Below are 21,257 nucleotides of genomic sequence, written 5' to 3' on the forward strand. Positions count from 1 at the left end.
ACACCTCAGATGAAGAAGCCAGCCGATACCCAGGATCCCGAAAGAAGTCGAAGGGAGTACTTTTGCTAGTAAGCGATAGCCGCGACAGCTGATAGTTGCGTTCTCTGGCGATTACTACGTACATGATCTTGCTCACTGACACTATCAGTTTCTGTTAAGTCAACTGAAACAATAGCAGTATCAGCTAGGAATACACGAGGCATGACTGATATGGTCGTGATGACGCGGTGAACCGTCTTTGACATTGCGGCTTATACGAGCCGGGTGATCTCCTCATCACCAGACGAAGGAATACAAGAGCATAGAATCCAGCCCACGGTTTGAAAATTTTGAATGCGTTGCAGTGACGGACTCTCATTTGTACGAGAAGTCTAGCCTTGATTGTATAAGTTCACCATCTAGGAATATATCAAAGGCCTGTTATGCTATTTACCCATTACTCCTGCTCAGTCAAAGTTCAGGCGTACTTCAGGTTTTTGGGAAGGATAAGATGTCTGATAACAAGCCAGAGAACGGACCAGAGCTTTCAAACATGTCAACTCTGTCCCCAATCAAACAGACTGATCGGTCCCATCGACTTATCCCCTGCACAACTTCGTGAGACGGAGGGATCGAAGACTGAAGACTATGCAATATTCTTATCGTAGCTGCCTTTGGCTCTTGACTGAGGTTTCAGTCGTTTCATAGACATGGGGCATCGTTCGCCCTCATAAGAAAGACGTGGTTTGTTCGCATGTCATGTAGCTTCGAGAACGCAATCTGTCGGTAGACAGACTAAGTCAACGTTGAAGCGGGAATCATATATATTTCCCCAGTGGCGCTTCAGTGCCCTTCAAAGTCAAATGCCAAGTTCTCGTGTTTAGAGTCTCTTCGCGCTCACGCAACGCATTCCACGAGGAACGGTTGCGTGGTGGTCTAGCCAGGATTGCGGTACGTAGTGTCCATGAACAACCCTTCGGTCACCATTGCTGTCCTTCGTTGTTTGGTGATTCGAGTCTTCCAAGTGGAATAGTCCTTCGGCTACCCGGTAACAAGATTTCATCACAGAGAGTCATTTGCGGATACGGTCGTCGAACATGTTTTTGGGCTCATTTTGAGCCACCCAAAAACCCAGAAGAAGGCCATTGCGTGTGCCCACCTTTTGTCATGAAACTTCATTGCCTTGAATATCCTTTAGTTGGTTTTGAAGATACGCCATTTCGACACTGATGTTTATCTCTAGCTTGAATCAAATTTGCCTTCACTCGCTTGCAGTGTGTTGCCACCATGTCTATTCATGTCATGCAGCGACCTGTGTGGGAGAGAGTCATTTCCGCCCCACATTGCTCCGTGGGTGCATCATAGGGCTCAATGCCGCCCACTCCCACATCAATATCTGAACAACTCAGTTCGGTCGGTTAGCTCAGTTGGTTAGAGCGTGGTACTAATATCTCATCTGAGATGTTAAGTAATGCCAAGGCCGGGAGTTCAAGCCTCCCACTGATCATATCTTTTTGCCTCTCTCGTCTACCTCCACAGTGGTGGCGGGGTAGATTCTGCTATTTTTAGTTTTTCTTTTTGACAATTCATTCACATCAACGCAGCTTACTGCCAGACGACGTTGTTACGCTACGTATCTGCTAAGTCCCTATTCGTGCAAGCATCGTCGTGTAAAGGAGTTTGTTCGAGGTCTTATGTGAGGTGGTGAAGTGAAGAGCGAATGGCTGGCGTGGGTTGAGATCGATGGGATCGCTAGAGACTGACTTGGTTCCGTCATTCAGTGACAGCGCGGGCAAGCGGCAAGACCAAGTGATGTGAAGCCTCGGGATGACCTGATTTCCCTGTGTCTGCGTGGCTATATTTTACTCGTGTTGAAGACAATAGTAACGACAGTGACGACGACGATGGTAGGCTAGAGTATATCCAAGGAAAACCAGCCGCTCCACCATAGGAAAAACAGGTGTTCTCCTCGGAATTTGCCAGGTCCATATCACGATGGTTTTGATTGGAATTACACGCATGGAGAGGAAGCTGGTTAGATGCTGCCCGGGCTTATTAATGGCTTGGTCTAGATTCAATGGCTGGCGCTGGAGGTGCGTGGGAGAGCGAGGCAAGGAGCGAGGCAACTGGATAGCTATGAGGGCGGGAGGACCTTCTCAAACAAGCTGGCAATCACAGGGAAAGCGAGTCCATGGACCTTGAAGGTTGAAAGTCATTCGTTTTCCCTTGCCCTCTACACCATAACTTTTATGCGGATCGTCGACTCTTGAAGGAAAAAGAAACACGGCACACGCATAGCTCGAGCCCAAACGCCGTGTCATGAAGTTTCAATGTTTCATTTGCCTGCCTGACCCTTTACAAACCCAAGCCAAGCAGCGATACCGCGAGGCATGCCATTTGCATTATGCGTCGATGAGGGCGGTGGACGAACCCGCACCGAGCATTACCGGAAACACGTCCCCCATCGAATCTCGTGTGAAAAGGACGCTACCAGATCATTTTTTGATCCACGTTTGACTCCTCCCGGTTTAAAAAGAAGAACGATGTGTCTTTTTTGCTGCGCGGGATAACACCAAAAGCTGACCGGGCCGGAAAACCCCCACTCTGCCCAAATTTCCATTTTTTCCCACACACTCACACCTTCCCCAGCTGCCTGCGCGAAACCAGGAGAGGTAGTTGTCCCATGGCCCGACAGACGAAATGGAGGAAAGAGCGACGCCAGCCAGAGAGAGATACCGTTTAACGGTAAGACTTCTGGAATCTGGAGCGGGCACCAACACCACCGAACTTCTTGGGCTCGCACCGGCGGTTGTCGGCGACGAGGAGGGTACGGTCGAACTGGACAAGAGCCTGCTTCAGCATGTTCTTGGAGTGCTCGTCGACGAACTTCTGGTAGTAGGCGACGACAGACTTGGCGATGGCCTGACGGATGGCGTAGATCTGGGAAGTGTGACCACCACCGGTGACGCGGACGCGGATGTCGATGTTGGCGAACTTGTCGAGGCCGAGGACGAGGAGGGGCTCGTAGACCTGTGGGTGAGTACGTTAGTATGTTTGTCGTTGCGAAATTCCGATGCATGTCCTTTTGCGGTCCCTCGGTCTTTGCGTTTCCCAATCCTCTTGCTCGTTGTGAAGAGCAGGACGCCGCGATGCTTCTCTTCCTCCCCCATTGAAGTGTTCCGTCATCCTGGCGCCTTGCTCTTCGCTTCCGAGTTTCGATCCACGTGGTGGTTTCCTCCTCTTGTCGACCGGTTCTGCATTGGGACTGTTTCGCGCGGGTTTGTTCGTACCTTGAAGCGGAGGATCTCAGGCTGGACAAGCGAGAGGGGCTTGCCGTTGACCTTGACGAGGCCCTTGCCAGCCTAAAGCAACATCAAAGTCAGCCTTCCAAAGTTCGATATCGAATTTTCGTTCACCACCCCAGTCGCTCTGGGACGGCATGTTCTTTTCTCGTTCGGCAGGGGGAGGCAGAAAAATTTCGGGATCGCACCTTGCACTGGGCAACCGCAGTGGCGGTCTTCTTCTTGCCGAAGCACTGGACGCTCTGGGTGGACGACATGGTTGCTGCGGGATGGAGGGGGGACTGTGAGGAAATTCGCAGCGATAATCGTGAGCGCGTACTTTGGTGATATCGAAACGGACGAGATTTGGATTTTTCGCGAGGGCTGTTGTGCGTGTGCCCTCCATGGGGCGCTAGTCGAAAGAAGGTTTAGCGTCTCCGGAGTTGAGCCGGCGGACCTCTTCACGTGATCTCTGCGGTCTGGGCTCCGTGGACCCGGAGAGCCATCCGGCTTGCCTTATGTCATCACCCGCGACATCGAAGCGGGAGACCCGCCGAGTCGGAACTGCTGTTGACGTCGGCGCCAACGAGGACCGACATGGCGGAGCGTCCACCAAGATATCCGCCCCTCTATTAACCTCCCTCTCTGCCCCTCTTCCCCCCAAAAAGACAGGCAACAGAGAGCTAGCTCACCAACCAAGACCCCCCTTTTTCCCGCTCCCGTCCTCCACATCCAAACTCCTCACGAAACCACCGACCGACCGAAAGCATGTCGCGAAAAGGCATCGGCATCGCGGCCTTTGACCGGTCCCGCCTGACCTCGGCGCAGTACGCCTCTCATGGCTCGAACCTGCGCAGCAGCAACGCCCAGGCCCTTGAGACGCAGCTCTCCGTCTTCCGCTCCCTCCTACAGCAGTTCGCGCAGACCCACGCCAAAGACATCCGTTCTGATCCCTCCTTCCGCGCGCAGTTCGCGCGCATGTGTTCCGCCATCGGCGTCGATCCCCTCGCGTCGTCATCCTCCTCGGGCAGCGGGGGCGGCTCGTCCTCGATATGGGCGCAGCTACTGGGCAGGTCGGTCAACGACTTCTACTTCGAGCTCGCGGTGCGGGTCGTCGAGGTGTGCGGTGCGACGCGGGACGAGAACGGCGGTCTGATCGGGGTTCGCGAGGTGCGGGAGCGCATCATGACGGGCCGGATGGAGGGCGCGAGCGAGGTGACGGAGGACGACGTGCTGAGGGCCGTCGGCACGCTGAAGCCGCTGGGCAGCTCGTTCAGCGTCATCAAGGTTGGAAGCAAGGACTACATCCGGAGCATACCCAAGGAGCTCAACACGGACCAGAGCGCCGTGCTCGAGGCTGTTCAAGTGCTGGGGTACGTCAGCATCTCCATGCTGATGGTCAACTTGAAGTGGCCGAAGGCGCGGGCGCAGACGGCGTTGGAGGACCTGTTGGGTGAGGGCATGTTGTGGGTTGACAAGCAATGTCCGGAATGGGAGTATTGGAGTCCCGGGTTTATGGTGGACACCGGAGAGGCCACGGCCGGGGAGTGAGAGCCGCGTGCGGAGACATCACGAGCCACATATCCACTTCTCCGTTCGACAGACCGGCGGAATCACGTCACACCGACGATTGACCAAGTCCAAAATTTGGACAAGGGGGCACATCGCGTCCATGACTAGGTCTACACCGGGCTGGTTGTTCAGAGACACAAAAGTCCTCCAGCTGTTGCCGAGACCATGAGAGTGCATGCTACACAAGAGCACCTAATAGTGCTAGGTAGATCGTTAGCATACGGCCATGACGAAGATATGAAAGATCTCAAGCCAGGCCAGCCTAGAACGCAGTCCACTCGATAGTTTGTCACAATAGACGCCGATGCAGCAAGTCGAACCATAAAACCAAGCGCATTGAACCTATCTACCGACACACAGGACATATAACATGACGCAACGTACGAAGCAAGCAAATTGTACAAAGATACTCAGCGGCCGGTTGCAGCGTTTCCAAGCCGCCAGCCTCTTGCTCGCGTATCATTCACACTGCCCCCCGCCCCTCAACTCCAGAATTCCGCCCCAAGGACGGAACTCGTTTTCGTATTAGATGTTACTAGATCTCATCAAGGGGGCGTAATCTTGCCGTCATCAAAGTCTCCTTTAGTAAGGAGGGTTGGGGCCACCCATGGGACCGGGGTGAGGGCCTCCGTGAGGCCCTCCGTGGGGTCCGTGAGGTCCGCCGTGAGGAGGGGGGTAGTCCTCCGGGCGACCTCCCATCGACGGGGAGCGACCGTCGGAGCGACCGTCACCGAAGTGCTTCTTGCGGAGAGCCGCGAGGCGCTTCTTCTTGGTGGTGGTGTTGATGTAGGTGCCGATGATGAAGGCAACCAGGTTGAAGAAGGGAACCCAGAGTTGATCCGGGAGGAACTTCTGGGCAAAGGCCAGGCACAGGGGAGAAGTAATCCAGCTGACCTTCATGACCTTCCAGAAGCCGACCTTCACAGTTGCGCGGACCTGGTGGTACGTCTTGGCGCCGGCAATCAGGGCCATGGCGACCAGGTAGACGGAGTTCTGAATGGGCGCAATCTACGGAAAGTCAGCCATCTCTTCTGTCGCGATATATTAGCAATCAGACCACGTACAATCAAGTTGCTGACAATGATCTGCAGGACCTTGGCGCGCAAGCTGGTGCGGCCGGCAAAGGTCTTCTGCAGGGCCCAGATGAGGAAGTGGCCGAGAGGCGCGCTGACGATGGCGCCGTAGGCGGCCATCTTGGGCACGCGCGAAGTGAAGTAGTTGCCATGCTTGTTGCGGTCCTTGGCGAGGAAGGACGCGAGCAGCTCCTGGGCGCCAGCTAGGGTTCCAGCCGTGAGCATCTTGGTTCGCAGCGGGTTCTCCTCGAGCTGCTTGATGTAGGCCTGGTTGCAACCGCGTCAGTGGTGTATTCTCGTGGGATGTGGCCGCGTCTTGGCGGCGATTTCGCAGGCATGACGGAATCGAGGGAGTGTAAGACGAACCGCGAGGTAGCCTTTGGAGCCTGCATTCTTCTTGCCTCCGGTGATGGCAGTGCCGATGGCCTCAGAGATGGGATGCTTTCCGCTGGTGCCGGGCAGAGGCTTCTCGGGGTGGAAGGTGTCTTGGACCTTGTCGACGGCCTTTTGCAGCGTCTCTTTCGTCTCCTTCTCGAACTTGACGGACATTTTGGGCTATGCGTCGGGGGGTATCGCTATCGAAATGGGAAACGCGGGGAAGACAAAACTGCGGTGAGGGATGAGCATTAGCTGAGAGGGTCTTCTCGATTGTGTTCGCGATGGATTTTCCGGGGGGGGGTGTTCGTCAATTGATTTGCGGCTCCAGCTTCCAGACCCCGGGGGCCAATGGTTTGTTTACCGCGTCGCTCAGCCGACCGACAAGGAGTGGGCAGTAAATTGCGCGGCGACAGCTTGGAGGATTCGGAAAACCGCAATTGCAACTTGACGATGGTCGGAAAAGTGCGCGACGAAAAATTAGGGCAACGTACTGAGTGTTTCTTGCAAGATGACAAGAAGGTGGGAGTCTGGCCGTCTCGGAGGGGAGGTTGGGCGGCAGCAGCAGCAGTAAGAGGCGGGTGGGTTGTTGATGTGTGGTAGAGTGGTCGAGGAGGTTGACACAATTGGGGCCCTCTGGGCTCCCCTTTGGTGCGTGCGGATCGGATCCTAGGTACGACACGGGAAACTAGAACCAGGCAAGCTGTGTGGGCTGGAAACTGGGTGACTGGTTGGATGTGAACCGGCTGGGGGGGAGGGGGGGCGAGGGACGCTGGACACTGGACTGGGCAACGCAACATGGGAAGAGAGGGACGGGACTGGGAGGAGATTGATTGCTTGCCTGAGATGGGGGTGGTGCCTCGACCTGGACTCTTCTCTTCCTGGACCTGCTGGACCTGCTGGACCTGGAGCTCGCTGCTGGGAGAAGCTCATTCGTCTTCGGCCGCTAGTCGACCGGGATGTTGCATGATGGGGCAGAGCTGGACGGAGCTGCAGGGGTGTGTCAACTGGGAGCTATGATTGGCTGCACATAGCCAATGGCCCGAGGTCTGTTTTCACCTCCCGAGGAGGGGACGACGGCCAGCAAGAAAAAGAAAAAAAATTAGGTGGTGGCAGCGGACGGACGCACGCCAGCTCATCCTGACAGACGCTGGAATCCTGCACTTGCCGGCAGTGATTGTCTATGCTGGGTTGACCCCTAGTGAACCCTTCCCAAAAAATGATGGTTTAATGATCAAGCTTCATGCTTTGGAGATACCGAATCGTCCGAAGGTCGTCTGAACTACTCATTCTCCTCCCGCTTTGCATCCCACCAGCTTGGCACCCTCGCAAAATTCCGCCAAACTTTTTTTCCTTCATCGAAACGAAGTTTTGTGTGTGCTGATGATGAGCTGGGTCAGAATGATAAGCGAGCCTGGGGTGTGACATCTGATATCAATTCAACATCAACGAGCCTCAGGTTTTAAAGCTCGAACCTGCTTTCCACGGAGAATACTTAAAGTGGTCCTGGGCTTGCGTTAGCATTGTTCGACATGCCAAGGCGATTGGAAGAAGCAGACTTCCTTACCTCGGCGAGCTATGCGATTGGTGACATGTTCTCGCCTATGGCGAAATCCGCACTCTACCTAGACGTATAACCTTGTCAACCATATGCAAAAGATTGTGGATGCCCTTGGTTCTTCAGCAAGAGTGGCATGTTGGTCGACAAATTCGTCCATCTGCCGGCCGGTGGAAACGAATAGCGGATATCATTGGCAACCAAGGTGTCACCATACGCGTCGAGGTGCAGCAAAATGATATCAGAGAGCTGGATAACATCGATGTAAGAGAACCTGAGCAAGTAGCGGTGGGAGAGTCGAGCCCAACGGCGATAACACCCAAAGTTTCGCAACGATCAACATGACTCACATCCTCGAGAGCTTTGCAGACGCCCAGAAGTAATGCGTAAGAGTATTGTTTCTTGCATTCAATGTCATTCATACCCGTCAGCCTGCCGACAGTTATGAAAAGTATGCAAGTGTTACTGCAGACCAATAATCGATTCTGAACGGCACCAGAAGCTTACACGGAGACGTCAACCCACCGACCGAGATAGCCTAATTGGAGTTTAGTCGCCTTGGTGCCTGCTTGGTCAATATATAATCAAGTGGTGTTGAAATCTGAGGGTTCGGGCAGTGCATCCCGGCAGGAAAATGTGCACTTCAAACAAAGAAGGCGGGTGGTGACAGGAATCGGGAGCTCCTGCACTTTAAGATGAAAGCACGATGTCATCGCATTTCGCTTCTAGTGAATGTGAAGTTGAAGCGGGTGCTCCTGCCCAGAAGTCTAGTTTTCACCTACCAAGGCCCGAGTATGCTCCTTCTCAACTCCTTAAGGATGTTGCCCCTTCGCCCCTCCCGGGACTTTTTGGGTGTGGAGTATCACCGAATGACAACCTGACCTACGGACCTCCTACAAACACCCGCCACTACCATCCGACGCCCATTTCCTCGAGATCGTGATGGCTGGCATCAAGATCAAGACGGGCCCGCAGGGTTCCTCCCGTCAGACGCGAACCTACGCGGCCTGCACTCACGTCACGTTGATCCGCGTCTATAGCTACCATCTCCGCTGCGATTCTTGTGGCAACCTCGGCCCCTTGGGCTGGCTGTACTGTTGTACTCAAGATCACGAGGAGTTGCTTCGCGAGGCCATTTGCCGCGGAGAAGAGGTAGGTGCTGAGGACTTGGTAAAAGCCACTTGACTGACGAGGAAAGTGCAATTTTGACGAGCTGGGCCGTGACATGGTCAATACCGTCAAACCCAGACTTCGCGGTCCAGAGCAGCGGGCCACAAACCCAGCCAACTTTCTCGAGGAAATGTCCCCTGAATTTATTGCCAAAACGTACACTAGCGAACAGCTTATGACCATCTTCAACCAACGTAAGCATGTCAGTGACTCTCACTTACTGGGGTATGTTCTGGGGACTGACATGATCCAGCTTGCCAAAGTTCTTCAGCAAGAGTCTGATCGCAAGACGGCAGCCACTGTCAAAGAATCCAATACGTCCGATTTGGCCGAGTTCTTGACCCAAAGCGCCAAACCCTGGGTTCCGAATCCGAGAGAGGGGTGCAAGTACAGAATTTGTCCTTGCTGTCGCCCTGGTGGCGCAGACAGAGCGTATCTCAGCCTTGACAGTATCGCTAACGGCGACGTTCCCGCGACGGCTGCGACGGGTTGGGGATTTCATCATTTCGGTCGCAGGCCGATCTGCAACCCTGAAGTAGTCGCCAACCTGGGTCTTCGCTCGCAGACTGCCGTGAGTACTATAAATGAAAATATGCGCAATATCTGACACATCTGCAGTCGACGGCTACTTCTCTTACATCCACGTCTCCGGCATTGACATCCAGCCGAGACACTTCGAGCACTGAAGATAACCTCGAGTCACTTCTTGCAAGTCTGAACATACAGATCGATCTACCTACCAGACTTCGCAACCCCGAAACATCCTCGCCATACCCAAGCCCGCAGCCTCCCTTGCCCCGATCTCCCGGTTCTCCAAACCTCGCTGCCCAAGCTGGACGCCGAGAGTCGTTGGATGGCGACTCGTCCATGCATGATAGCTCGACTGCGTCTGTCAGCTTGCCTTCTGGCGCGGGCAACACGACCGCTGATATCACCACTGCGATGGAAGAGCACGAGAAAGAGGAGGGCAAGTTCTCAGCCCAGCCGCTGAAGGTTCAGTACGGAGTTGCCATGTTGGAAGAGAGCGTTGAGTTACACGTGCCGGATGTGATGACCCAAGTTTGAGCGCAGGAGAGGAAAGCTCTCATTGCGGATGGTCAAACTGATTCCTAAAAGCGACGACACGACGGGCGGCCGCAAGACGACCTGTTCGTGTCCGTCACTAGTTGTTGGTGGACGACGTGGTTGTAACCGTGGTTTTGGTTGTTTCGGCGTTGGATGGAGGGAGATACCCTTTTTGCTAGCGGAATGTCGCCTGTATTCTTTCAATCACGGATAGTGGGCAGAAATATTCAGCAGAATGCAGATTGTAACCTACGCGGCCTCTGCAGGTTATAGAACGAGTCATAGATCCGTACCATCAGTTTGTAATGGGTATGCATCTTTTCACGACAACATTTTGGTTTCCTGAGTGGGAGCTCCCAGACGAAATTCTCCTAATAAAACCGGCATTGAAACCCCCGCAAGCTCAGTTTCTTGTCTCCCACTCCTACGTATCAATTTCCCAAACAAAACCCTCAGTCCTTCGTGCTTTCTAACACGGCCTTCATCATGGCGTTACCAACAGCAACAGCATCCTTAAATCTTGGCTGGAAGAACTGCTGGGTCGTCTCGAATCGATTCTTCCACGTCTCGAAGTGTCCCTGGGAGACACACTCCGCCCAACCCCTCGCACCAAACGTAAACTCCAAGTCGTCGCTGCGGTACGTGTGATCCTCAATCGCCGTCCTCAACGCATCGTCGAGCATCTCAGAACTGCGAAACAGGTACTCCGCGACGCCGAGCCACAGGCGGAACAGGGGCGTCGAGCAAATCATGTGGTCGTACGGGACGATGCCCAGCTCGGCCCAGCAATCGACCATGGCGAGCAGCGAAAGGTGGTTGTTGGCGCGCGGGGGCTCGGTCTGGTCCTCCTTGCGACCAAGGGAGAAGCGCTCGAGCAGGTCCGGGTTGAGGAGGGGCCGGTCGGCCCACTTGGGGCTGCCGTCGTGGCCGAAGACCTTCTGCTTTGCGGCGAGGACGCGGGCGCGCAGGGCGGGGGCGTTGCCCTCGAGCATGAGCTTGTAGAGGTCGGTGACGGAGCGGGCGAACTGGGATATCTGCTTGCGGGCTTCCGGGTTGAGGATGGCGAGGCCGGCGTAGACGTGCCACTTTTGGGAGTAGATGCGCAGCATGATGTTGATCTTTACGTTCTCGACGCCGCCGACGTAGCGGGACATTTCCCAGGGGAACTGGGCGTTTGCGTGCCAGGCCTTGCCCATGGAGAGGAAGGCGGCGTGGGTGACGGCCTGGGTGTCGGCGGTGATGCGGTCGTGCTCGTGGGCGGAGAGGTAGACGTGCTTGGAGCCGAGGACGGAGAGGACGGTCTCGACCTTCTGGACGGAGAGCGGGGAGGCGCGGTGGGCGATGATGACGAGGGGCTGGTTGCGCGGGTCGACGTTGGGGCCGTGGAGGGAGTGGCAGGAGACGATGTCGACGTCGGAGGGGAGGTGGCGCTCAAAGGCCTTGATCTCGGGGTCTTTGCATGATGTCTGGCCGCCGACGATGGCGCCGAGTTTTGTTGCTGTCGTGGAGATTGGTTAGACATGGGACGGGGGACAGGAGCTGGTAGTGGTGCAGCCAAGGCATACATGGTCCGTACTGGGAGATCACGCGGTCAATGGCGGCGGCTTCAACGCTGTAGATGATGTAGTCGCTGGCTCGGGAGACGTAGTGTCCATTTCGGCAAATTTGTATATTGTTCTATAGTTCAAGAGAGGACATGGCTCAGCGGGTGCGTTGACCGGAAGGGCAGGCAGGAGCTCCCATACGTTTCCGGAGAACTCTTCTTTCAGGCTCTCGTACTTTTCCTCCTGGTCACACGCCATGATCCTGCCGGAACCCGCGTTAGCCTATTGGTTCCTCCCAGCAACTTCCTAATCCCCTAGCGCTAATAGGTGTGTAGCAATATTAAGGGCATGCCTGCGAGTTTCCTGGGAGCAATTGTTAGCTCATTTGCTTTGATAATGAGAGAGCTTGTAGCGAAGCAAATTTGAGGTGTAGGTTCAGACAAAGTAAAGTTAAGGTAGCTAGGTGTATCATCATGGAAAGCCTTCAGCCATAGCTGGGGCCAGAATGGCTTGCCAGCAAGGCCTCGGGCGATACTCTAGCCAAATGCGCTCTTGTCATCATTACCAAAGGGGAGGGGAGCAAGTTGCCTTGCGCGAGGAAGAAAAATGTGAAGCTTACCAGAAGAAATCGCGTAACGCAGAGGCCCAGCTGGGAGAGGAGGGGTGAACCAATTACTCACTTCCATCCAGCGGCAGAAAGCCTCTGCGCGTACATCTTCCCCATGTCTCCCATGCCAATCAGGCCGACCACGAAATTTTCCATCTCGGCGGGTATGGCCTGCGGCGTGTTGGGAGTCGAGGAAGATGCCATAGTAGGTGTTTGTCCTGCTTGGGGGGGTAAGTAGATGCTCTCTCTGGTGCTGAAAATTCTCTGTCAAGACTGCCAAAGTCTGCGCGAAGCAAGCTCTCACATCCTGAGCAAGACCAGGAAAACTTTTTTCGCTTGTGAAAGCTTGGTTTCGGGGGCGCTGAGTCACGACCGAGAAACGAAAGCTGAAGCTGTTTGGTGGGATGCAGAGGAGAAGAAAAAAGCTGCACGCGGTTCGAGTTCCGCTTTTTGATCTCGCGCCGGCCATTGGGTGTGGAGACGGGAGAGGGCCGCCGGAGACGCGGTAATGATTGGCCGAGAGAAGGTGTCCCCTCCATTGAGCTGCTTAGATGCATGCGAAGAAACTGGTGGGGGACGAATTCTGTTATTGCGATATTTCTGGTTGTCGTCATATCCACATCGAAGCTACACCTGCAGGAGTTCATCGCGTGGAGAGCTTGAACCAGCGCAAACGCAGAATTTCCCGAAATGTCGGTCCTTTTTGCAATCGGATCTAACGGATCTGGCCAACTCGGAATCGGCCACAAAGAAGATGTGTCAGTCCCCAAGCAAGCTATTTTTTACCCCGACGAGCCAGAGTCTCCCGTGGTCAAGGTCGCTGCTGGAGGAAATCACACCTTGCTTCTGACTGAGGGCGGACAGCTCTGGTGGAGCGGGGATGCCACGAGCGGGGCGTGCGGTCTGACTTCGACGGCCGAGACTCAGGAACCTGTCTTCCAGAAGATTCAGCTGAGCAAGGACGGCGGGGAGAACAATGCAACGACTGCCCTTGTTGCTGCCACCTGGGAAGCTTCGGTAATTGTCCAAAAGGATGGCGAGGGCAAGGCGACACGAGTGTACAGCTTTGGTGCAGGATTGAAGGGTGAACTCGGCTTGGGGGAGTTGCTTGTCCGTTCGCCATCCGCTACGCTGTTCAAGGAATTCCCACAGGCGGGCACTGAAGTCGTGGATTTGGCAGGCTGCATGGGACATGTCATCGCGGTCTTGAGCAACGGGGAGGCGTATGGGTGGGGTAACGTGCGCAAAGGCCAGGCTGGAAGCCCTGAGGCTGTCGTTCACTCGCCCAGGAAGATCGAGGGCGTGGATTTCAAAGTTACTCGGGCCGTCTGCGGAAAGGACTTCACCTGCTTGTTCGGCGCACCTGATTCAGGCAAGCTGCTCGTCCTCGGATCCGACAAATGGAGCATCAAGTCATCAGCCCCTGAATCTGTGCCGGAGTGGCAAGACGTCGGAGCAAGCTGGGGCAACGTCTACGTGTTGAAGAAGGACGGGGAGCTCCTTGCTTGGGGACGAGACGACCATGGACAGCTACCGCCGCCGAGTCTTCCCAAGCTGAGCAAGATTGCCATCGGAAGCGAGCATGTCATTGCTTTCACAGACAAGGGCGATGTGCTTGCGTGGGGATGGGGAGAGCATGGGAACTGCGGCCCGCAGGTCGAGAACAACGACGTCAAGGGACGATGGAATGTCATCGCATCATCAAGGTTCATTCCCCCCGGATCGAAGATTACGGGTATCGGCGCAGGCTGCGCTACTAGCTGGGTGACTATCACTACCGGTTGAGCAAATCGGCCACTGCCCCCATCACCGGACAGGTACAACTACTGAACTGCAACATGCCACGCTACTCTTTCGACTTCCTCCTCTACTCCCGGTAGAACAACCCCAGACGCCTGACATCATCTAGGGGTTGTGTAGGCGCCAGACCTGCGCTGCTTTCAGGTGCCGGATCGATCTCGCCGTCATATTGGGTAGCACCACGGTCTAGATGCATGATGGATTGGTTCTGCAACGTGTCAGCAAACATAGTTGTGGTGCGCGTTTGGGGACGTACGGGTTGGTTGCTATGATCCCATTCCAACCTTGCATCCTCCTCAGCCTCTTCATCCTCTTCGTCCCTGACGGGCTCCCACTGGTCATCATCCACAAACAACCCCTCGGACCGTATACTAGCGGGTGGCGGTCGTTGAGATGGCCGGAGATCGAACAATGACGTCCTGGCAGCACCAATTCGAGCAGCAGACGCAGCTGGAGGCGGTGGCGGCATGATCTGCGCGGCAGGCTGTTCGGGTGGTTCGGAAGGCGCAGCGCTCTGTCTCCTAGACCCGGCAGCAGCCTCGAGTTGCTGTTGCGGCCGGGGCGGGGCTTTGCTGCCGGCCCTGCCTTTCTTCGTCTTCTGTCCCGGGTTGCCTCTCTCGCCCACAGTCATCAGAAGGAACTCGCAATTGATGCCGTCGCCCTGGTACGCGAACTGAATGGGGCGGGCTGGCGCGGAGTATTTGGCAGAGAGATGGGTGCCAGCGATGCCAGCGTGTTGGATGATGGCGCGGAAATCCTTGACGCTAATGACGATTCGGAGATTCTCTTCAACCTCGATGTCTTCGAACTCGTCTACTTCTACGGCGATTGACGTGTGTAGGGGTTTCTTGAGGACCTCTGGGACAAGTTTAGCAAGGACACTAGCTAGATCCACTCCGCCTTGGACAACATAACATACCATCTCCATTTGTCGTTCTCTCTGCTGTACCCACAAAGTTGACATGCTCTCCATCTGACACGACCTCGAGGAAGTCGATGCCGGATCCAAAATGCTCCATCAGCTGCCTCAGGGTCCGCGAGGGGATCTTCCAGTGGTGGACGGCCTCATTGCGGTCGAAAGTTGCGCGGACTGGTACCGCGACCTCGAAGGAGAGTCTGTGTTCGGATGTGATGCCTATCAAATGTCAGCTCAATCCGAAGGTTGATTGGAAACCAGGTGACCCTACCGTTTCTGAAGAACAGCTTGACGATGAAGCGGCTTTTGACGCCGGGGCCGTCTTGGATTGCCACGTCGCAACGATCGATGGAGGTCTCCCTCTCACGGTCTCGCGTGGGATCGCCGCCGCCGCGGCTGCGGAAGATGTTGATGAGTGCCTGTGAAGCGTCAGTGGCAATTCTTCCCCTCGGATCCGGAAGCGACGATATACACGTGTGTACAGCGTGCAATAAAACTTCTCGCGATACTGTGCGCTGCCCTCGAATTGGTATCGGGAACAGAAGCGGCTTGCCGTGAAGGTGAAGCAGGCGTAGGCTGATTTTGAAGAGTTGAGTGTTGAGAGGACAAGCTGTTGAGTATCGTCAGCCTTTCACAATCCGCATTGTCTCGGCGCTGGCGACTAACTTGGTCCTTCTTGGCTTCGAGGGAGACCTCGTCGCTGAACTTGTTCAAGCAGGTGAGGACCTCACGGAGGGCGGTGACGGCATCCTCGCTGAGTGTGAAGTTGAGGATGGCCATGTTGGCATCCGATGAGTTGCTCAATTGCTGTTATGATGTCATTGAGGCTGGAATCACTTGTATGAAGTTTGATGTCGGGACATCGATGATGATGTCGTCGTTGGCGCCGGGGGGAAGGACGCGTTTGGTCGCATAAAGTGGTGGGGTCCAGGCATTCGAGCTGGTGTGGGGCGATGTCGGTTGCGGTGCCTGGCGCTGTTCGGGTGCGCTAACGGAGGGCGCCCAATCGGATTTTTCAGCGACACATGCCCCTAACGGGCATTTTAGGTGCCCGTGCAAAGGCCCTGAAAGACCGCCGACATTGAAGAATTGGAAGAGCCAGGTAGAGCGAATGCAGGCAAGGACACTTACACACCAGTGGGAATATGTAACTGAGCCTCGCAAACGTATTCACTCTTATCATCACCTTTGAGACTTCTGCTAAACTCGCACCATATTAGGTCCGCTCTTCTTTTAGTATCACGTTCCTAGACATTTTCAACGAGATACTGTCGTAGGCAACAGCACCTTGAAGTCGAGCAATAACAATGGAGTAATTGAGTGCCATCCAAAAAAGCCCTCAATGGGTAGCCTAGGTCTCTCAAGGTAAAGCAGACTTGATGTGATACTTGAGAGATAGTGACGATGACAACGATTATAATGAGAAGGACGACGAGAAGGACGAAAGTGACAATAGTAAATAATGACGATAATAGTGAGGCAGAGTTATATCTATTATCGTCGGAAACGTTGGCGGTCGTACATGTCTAGGGTGAGTTCCAAGTAGCGCATCTATTTCACAAGCAAAGTATGGGAATCCATCGCTTAAATAGCTGTATAGCGAGCTGTGATAATGTTGCTAAGCTCAGATCTTCTACTCGAATGTAATTAGGCACACGCAGACTTTTGTCCCTGTCTGTCGTAATCATTCCCAACTCGAACCTGAACCAAAATCCATTTCTGACGGTCCGAAGAATCGATCGCGTCCTCCAGCGGCAACATGTTGCTGCGGAGCATGGGGACAGCTCCAATGACAGGAGTCGCTCGTGTAGATTGGTTGGATGTTGTCCGGTCTAGGAACACAAGCTTCGGGCATGTCGAAGGGTATCTCGCCGCGGGCGTCTCCCTCCCAAGCGTTCGGCTGATGAATACGTTGTAATTCTTCAAGAATTAGATGACAAGAAGTGTCAAAGAGAAGGAGTGGGTTATGGTGACATGTCGGTATGAGAAGAACGTAGATACACATGGTTGAAGCGAAGCCGTCAAGGGCTGAACCAGTGAGCTCTCCAGGAGCTTGACCGGTGATGGTGTACAGGTGCCGGGAAGAAAGGAAGACAATGATATCTCACAGATAATCGGGCCATACTATAGAGTCCATAAACCTGGATCGTGGTTCTTCAGCAGTGTTTGGCAATATGCTTATCCACTAGTTGTTCCCTTCCCGTACTACTACTACATCTTTGGCAAGGAGCTAAATGCATATGGATGAATCGTCAGGATCCCTTGCAAACGAAGAAATCCTGACACTTCAAACTGCCAGGAAACTGAAGGGCAGATAAACACGTCGACGTCTGGCAGCCAAAATGAGGCTGTTGTGACATGACGGTGGCACAAGCTTCCACAGCCAACTCCCACTGCTTCAAATAATCAAGGTAGCCGCAAACACCCAACGGGAATTTCAGACCAAGCTTGTGCATCACGATGAAGCAAGACATTTGCCACGACCGCCAGATCTAAACATCTCTCCGGATCCCGCCTCCGAGCAAACAATCAGAACATACACTACATCGGCTCGTTCAATGAAAACCAACCGACCATCCCACATGCCGGATATCATTTCAGAACATCAACGGCCACACAACGATACACCGATAATACCCTTTCTTACCCAACCAGGCCTCGTCCAACCCTCCATGATTCTAGGCCATGCCGAGTTGGGTTTCGCTGGCATGGCAGATCGCCCGCTTAGCCCGTTCCCCGCAGATGCCACCCAAACCACCTGATGCCATCCCATCCAACGGCGACGAGCAGGTGACAGCTCCCTGCTGCACACAGACCAAGACCCCTCAAACCTTGGAGGGCGGATGTGGTTGGTGCGCGCTGTGCGTGCAAGTCAGTCAGTTCATTAGACAGAGATGTGTGAGAGAGATGGAGAGAGGGAAAAGGCTCGTCCCGCATATGCTGGTCGAAAGTAATCCGAAGTCGTCGAAGCAGCGACAAAAAACGCAATCTTGCTGACCATGGGACGTGATGTCACCGGCACATGGGCTGCGGACCTGCAACAATCCCCACCCGCGCAATTCAACCCCAAAAATGTGAACCCCGTCTTCCAGCGTATTGCTGCAGGCAGCCCGTGACCCATTACCCAAAACATGCCTGGAGCTTCGCTTCCCCCCAGGGTCGGGTCGCCAGGTCAGGTACCTTGTCCACCGCGCTAGACTTTAGGCGGCAAGGCAGCTTTCCCAGGCGCTGCTACCCCGTCGCCTGCCCAGCCTCCTCACCTCTGCGGTGTGGGCGGTGGTGCAATCAACACAGCTCCTTTATCAATCTGACGGGGGTACTTACGTAGTGTGGGAGTCAGCGACAACCTTCAAAACCGGCGCTCCCCCCCAGCTGCGACTGCGCGTGCAAGGCAAAATCCTGCGACAACATCTGAAGCAGCTTGCCACGACACGGGCAAGACTTGCCGAACACGTTTTGCAAACATGGTAAGAACTTCCCTCCTTTCTCCCCTTCTAACGTGCCCCGAGCAAACAAAACAAGCTTCCGTCACCCAGAAACTTTCGCAATCTCTCCGAGGAAACACGGCCGCTCGCGCGCAGTGTATGAATCACGATACAGAAGAAAATGGCTAACAAGACGTCTCCGAGCAAACAGTCGACCTCTGAGAGGACGCCGCTCATCTCAAACCCGTCCGATGACTCCCGCCGTCAAGCGAACCCCGACGATGCCTCAGACGACGCCGACCCCCTTCCCCCGGGCCCCTCCCGCCTCCGCGAGATAATCCTCTTCATCTGGGCCCTCGTCGCCACCGCCGCCGTCATCGTCCTCGCCGTCTGGGCGCAGCACCGCAACCAGACCGGCGGCGGCCAGTTCCGCCACCCCACCAAGCGCAACCTCATCTTCATGGTCTCGGACGGCATGGGCCCCGCCTCGCTCTCCCTCACGCGCAGCTTCCGCCAGCACATCAACGGCCTGCCCGAAGACGACGTCCTCACCCTCGACAAGCACTTCTGGGGCTCCAGCCGCACTCGCTCCTCCAACTCTCTCGTGACCGACAGTGCTGCCGGCGCCACTGCCTTCTCCTGTGGCAAGAAGAGCTACAACGGCGCCATTTCGGTCCTGCCCGACTATGAGCCCTGCGGAACGGTCCTCGAGGCCGCCAAGCGCGCCGGCTTCATGACTGGCCTCGTGGTTACCACCGACATCACCGACGCTACCCCCGCCTGCTTCGCCAGCCACGTCCTGACCCGCGCCATGAACGACGACATCGCCCTGCAGGAGGTCGGCGCCGGTCCCTTGGGCCGGGTTGTGGACATCATGCTCGGTGGCGGACGCTGCCACTTCCTCCCCAACGGTACCGAAGGCAGCTGCAGACTGGACAGCGAGGACGTTGTCGCCAAGGCGCAGGACGAGTTTGGCTGGAGCTACGCCGGCGACCGCAAGGCCTTTGACGCGCTCCAGCTCGGCGAGAAGGTCAGCTTCCCCCAGCTCGGTCTCTTCGCGCCCGGCGACATCCCCTTCGAGCTCGACCGCCGCAACATGAGCGACGTCTACCCCAGCCTGAGCGAGATGGCCACCACCGCGCTGCGCGCGCTCGAGAAGGCGACGGAGAACAGCGACCACGGCTTCTTCCTCATGATCGAGGGTAGCAGGATCGACCACGCCGGCCACATCAACGACCCCGCCGCCCAGGTCCACGAGGTCCTCGAGTACGACAAGGCCTTCAAGCACGTTTCAGACTTTGTCAAGAACAGCAAGACCGAGTCTCTCCTGGTAGCCACGAGCGACCACGAAACCGGCGGCCTCGCAACCGCTCTCCAAGAGCCTGGACACCTGCCCGTATACAACTGGTACCCTCGCCAGCTCGCCAAGGCCACCGCCTCCGCCGAGCTGCTCTCGAAGAAGTTCATCCAGCACGTCGCGAACAACAAGGCCAAGAGCAAGGACGACCTCAAGAAGTGGGTCAACCAGGAGCTCGTCATCCCCGGCCTCGGCATCGAGAACGCCCACCCGGAGGAGCTCGACGCGCTGGTCAACGACCCGGGCGTGTCGGTGCAGACCTTCGCCGCCATGATCAGCCTGCGCGCGCACATCGGCTGGAGCACGCACGGCCACACGGCGCTCGACGTCAACGTGTACAGCACCGGCGGCGAGGAGGCGATGCAGATCCGCGGCAACATCGAGAACACCGACGTCGGCAAGTTCCTGCGCAGCTACCTCAACGTCGACGTCGACAAGATCACGGACGAGCTGCGGGAGAAGATGAACATAAAGCAGTTGGGTGCCATGAGCATGCAGCAGCTGCCTGCCGGGGACCCCGGCAGCTGGAGCCAGGAGCAGGAGTACGCCCACCTCTTGTAAGCCTACATGTGATATGAGTCATTGGTTGTTGTCTGGGGGCATATTCGGCATATTCTGGAGTTTACGAGCGTCTGTGAATTCTTTCATTGCATAGGGGGGAAGGCTGGAGGGACCAGTACGTACGCTGGGCCATTTCTAATCATAGCAGCAAACGACAGCTAGAAGCATTGTGTGAACATCATTGAATGGAACCACGTTTCCGAACCATGTCTTCGTATGCCCGGCGGTGATCGCTCTTCGTTGGGGCCAACATGTTTGTGGTGAGTTCGTCGTTGACCGTTCGCGTTGGGTGCAGAGTCCGAGGTGCATAGGTGGCAGGTCATGTTTCACTGGGGCGGTAAGGATTAAAAAGAGAGCAAGCTGCCGTTTACCAAGGTCCACAGGTCATTCTTCGAACACATTCCGTGTTGTAGGGGAGATATGCCAGAGACAAAAGACGCGGATTTCGACTCGTCGGCCCCCAGATTTGCGAGTTGGCCCATGTGCAATTGCCGTTTTGACTTGCCTCACCTGAGGCCCATGCCTTTCCCGCACTTTTCCCGCATTCAGCCTCATAGAAACGGGAACAAACCTTGGCGTTGGCTCTTCATGCGCTTCATCCTTCTGCCCTTGTTCAGCCCCTGCTTGTATAGTTGGGTACCGCGGGGGCCTCGCGTATCGACCTTCACAAAGCGATGTGATGTGACGGGGCTAGGATTCTCCCGATTTCGTTGGACGCGCAGGCGACAGTCGTTGTACAGGGGCTTGCCTGACTTGTGCCTCTCGGTTTGCGCAAGCCCAGCTCGACAGGCGAGGGCTAGACGCGAGATGGATACCACCTTGGGTGTGCGTCTACCTGGTGACTAGGGATCGAAGAGGGAGGGATGGGAAAAGAGGAAACAGTGTTTGCTGCCCGACGCGGGAAGAAACCCTGGTCGAGCAGGCAAACATGCTAGAAGCTTGGATCCTTCGGGGCCGCATGCTTCTAGGCGGCT

At 55.5% G+C, this 21,257-nt stretch overlaps 8 protein-coding genes and 1 non-coding gene across 9 annotated transcripts; 5 read left to right on the plus strand and 4 right to left on the minus strand.

The window, feature by feature from the left end:
* The first annotated feature begins 1,391 nt into the window (after window positions 1-1,391).
* On the plus strand, window positions 1,392-1,486 carry COL26b_004813. Its single transcript has one exon. It is a non-coding gene; the product is annotated as a tRNA-Ile (tRNA).
* Window positions 1,487-2,718: 1,232 nt separating this feature from the next.
* RPS16 (40S ribosomal protein S16) lies at window positions 2,719-3,538 on the minus strand (the record flags this gene model as incomplete). Its single annotated transcript, XM_053177678.1, has 3 exons — window positions 2,719-3,009; window positions 3,270-3,341; window positions 3,470-3,538. 3 exons carry the CDS (start codon window positions 3,536-3,538, stop codon window positions 2,719-2,721), a joined length of 432 nt encoding a protein of 143 aa, XP_053038390.1.
* A 490-nt stretch (window positions 3,539-4,028) lies between these two features.
* Window positions 4,029-4,811, plus strand: COL26b_004815 (uncharacterized protein; the record flags this gene model as incomplete). Its single annotated transcript, XM_053177679.1, has 1 exon — window positions 4,029-4,811. One exon carries the CDS (start codon window positions 4,029-4,031, stop codon window positions 4,809-4,811), a length of 783 nt encoding a protein of 260 aa, XP_053038391.1.
* Window positions 4,812-5,414: 603 nt separating this feature from the next.
* COL26b_004816 (uncharacterized protein) lies at window positions 5,415-6,454 on the minus strand (the record flags this gene model as incomplete). Its single annotated transcript, XM_053177680.1, has 3 exons — window positions 5,415-5,840; window positions 5,897-6,172; window positions 6,272-6,454. 3 exons carry the CDS (start codon window positions 6,452-6,454, stop codon window positions 5,415-5,417), a joined length of 885 nt encoding a protein of 294 aa, XP_053038392.1.
* Window positions 6,455-8,780: 2,326 nt separating this feature from the next.
* COL26b_004817 (uncharacterized protein) lies at window positions 8,781-9,694 on the plus strand (the record flags this gene model as incomplete). The annotated part of the gene is made up of 3 exons (XM_053177681.1): window positions 8,781-8,990; window positions 9,037-9,202; window positions 9,627-9,694. The coding sequence occupies 3 exons, from the start codon at window positions 8,781-8,783 to the stop codon at window positions 9,692-9,694; spliced, it is 444 nt and encodes a 147-aa protein (XP_053038393.1).
* Window positions 9,695-10,525: 831 nt separating this feature from the next.
* COL26b_004818 (uncharacterized protein) lies at window positions 10,526-12,428 on the minus strand (the record flags this gene model as incomplete). The annotated part of the gene is made up of 4 exons (XM_053177682.1): window positions 10,526-11,571; window positions 11,639-11,750; window positions 11,819-11,879; window positions 12,298-12,428. 4 exons carry the CDS (start codon window positions 12,426-12,428, stop codon window positions 10,526-10,528), a joined length of 1,350 nt encoding a protein of 449 aa, XP_053038394.1.
* A 486-nt stretch (window positions 12,429-12,914) lies between these two features.
* On the plus strand, window positions 12,915-14,009 carry COL26b_004819 (uncharacterized protein; the record flags this gene model as incomplete). The annotated part of the gene is made up of 1 exon (XM_053177683.1): window positions 12,915-14,009. One exon carries the CDS (start codon window positions 12,915-12,917, stop codon window positions 14,007-14,009), a length of 1,095 nt encoding a protein of 364 aa, XP_053038395.1.
* An 82-nt stretch (window positions 14,010-14,091) lies between these two features.
* On the minus strand, window positions 14,092-15,720 carry COL26b_004820 (uncharacterized protein; the record flags this gene model as incomplete). The annotated part of the gene is made up of 5 exons (XM_053177684.1): window positions 14,092-14,232; window positions 14,281-14,882; window positions 14,944-15,159; window positions 15,212-15,359; window positions 15,607-15,720. The coding sequence occupies 5 exons, from the start codon at window positions 15,718-15,720 to the stop codon at window positions 14,092-14,094; spliced, it is 1,221 nt and encodes a 406-aa protein (XP_053038396.1).
* Window positions 15,721-18,546: 2,826 nt separating this feature from the next.
* On the plus strand, window positions 18,547-20,283 carry COL26b_004821 (uncharacterized protein; the record flags this gene model as incomplete). The annotated part of the gene is made up of 1 exon (XM_053177685.1): window positions 18,547-20,283. The coding sequence occupies one exon, from the start codon at window positions 18,547-18,549 to the stop codon at window positions 20,281-20,283; it is 1,737 nt and encodes a 578-aa protein (XP_053038397.1).
* Window positions 20,284-21,257: the final 974 nt, after the last annotated feature.

This window comes from Colletotrichum chrysophilum, assembly GCF_026319265.1.
Source record: "Colletotrichum chrysophilum strain AFK26 chromosome Unknown scaffold_30, whole genome shotgun sequence".
Taxonomy (NCBI): domain Eukaryota; kingdom Fungi; phylum Ascomycota; class Sordariomycetes; order Glomerellales; family Glomerellaceae; genus Colletotrichum; species Colletotrichum chrysophilum.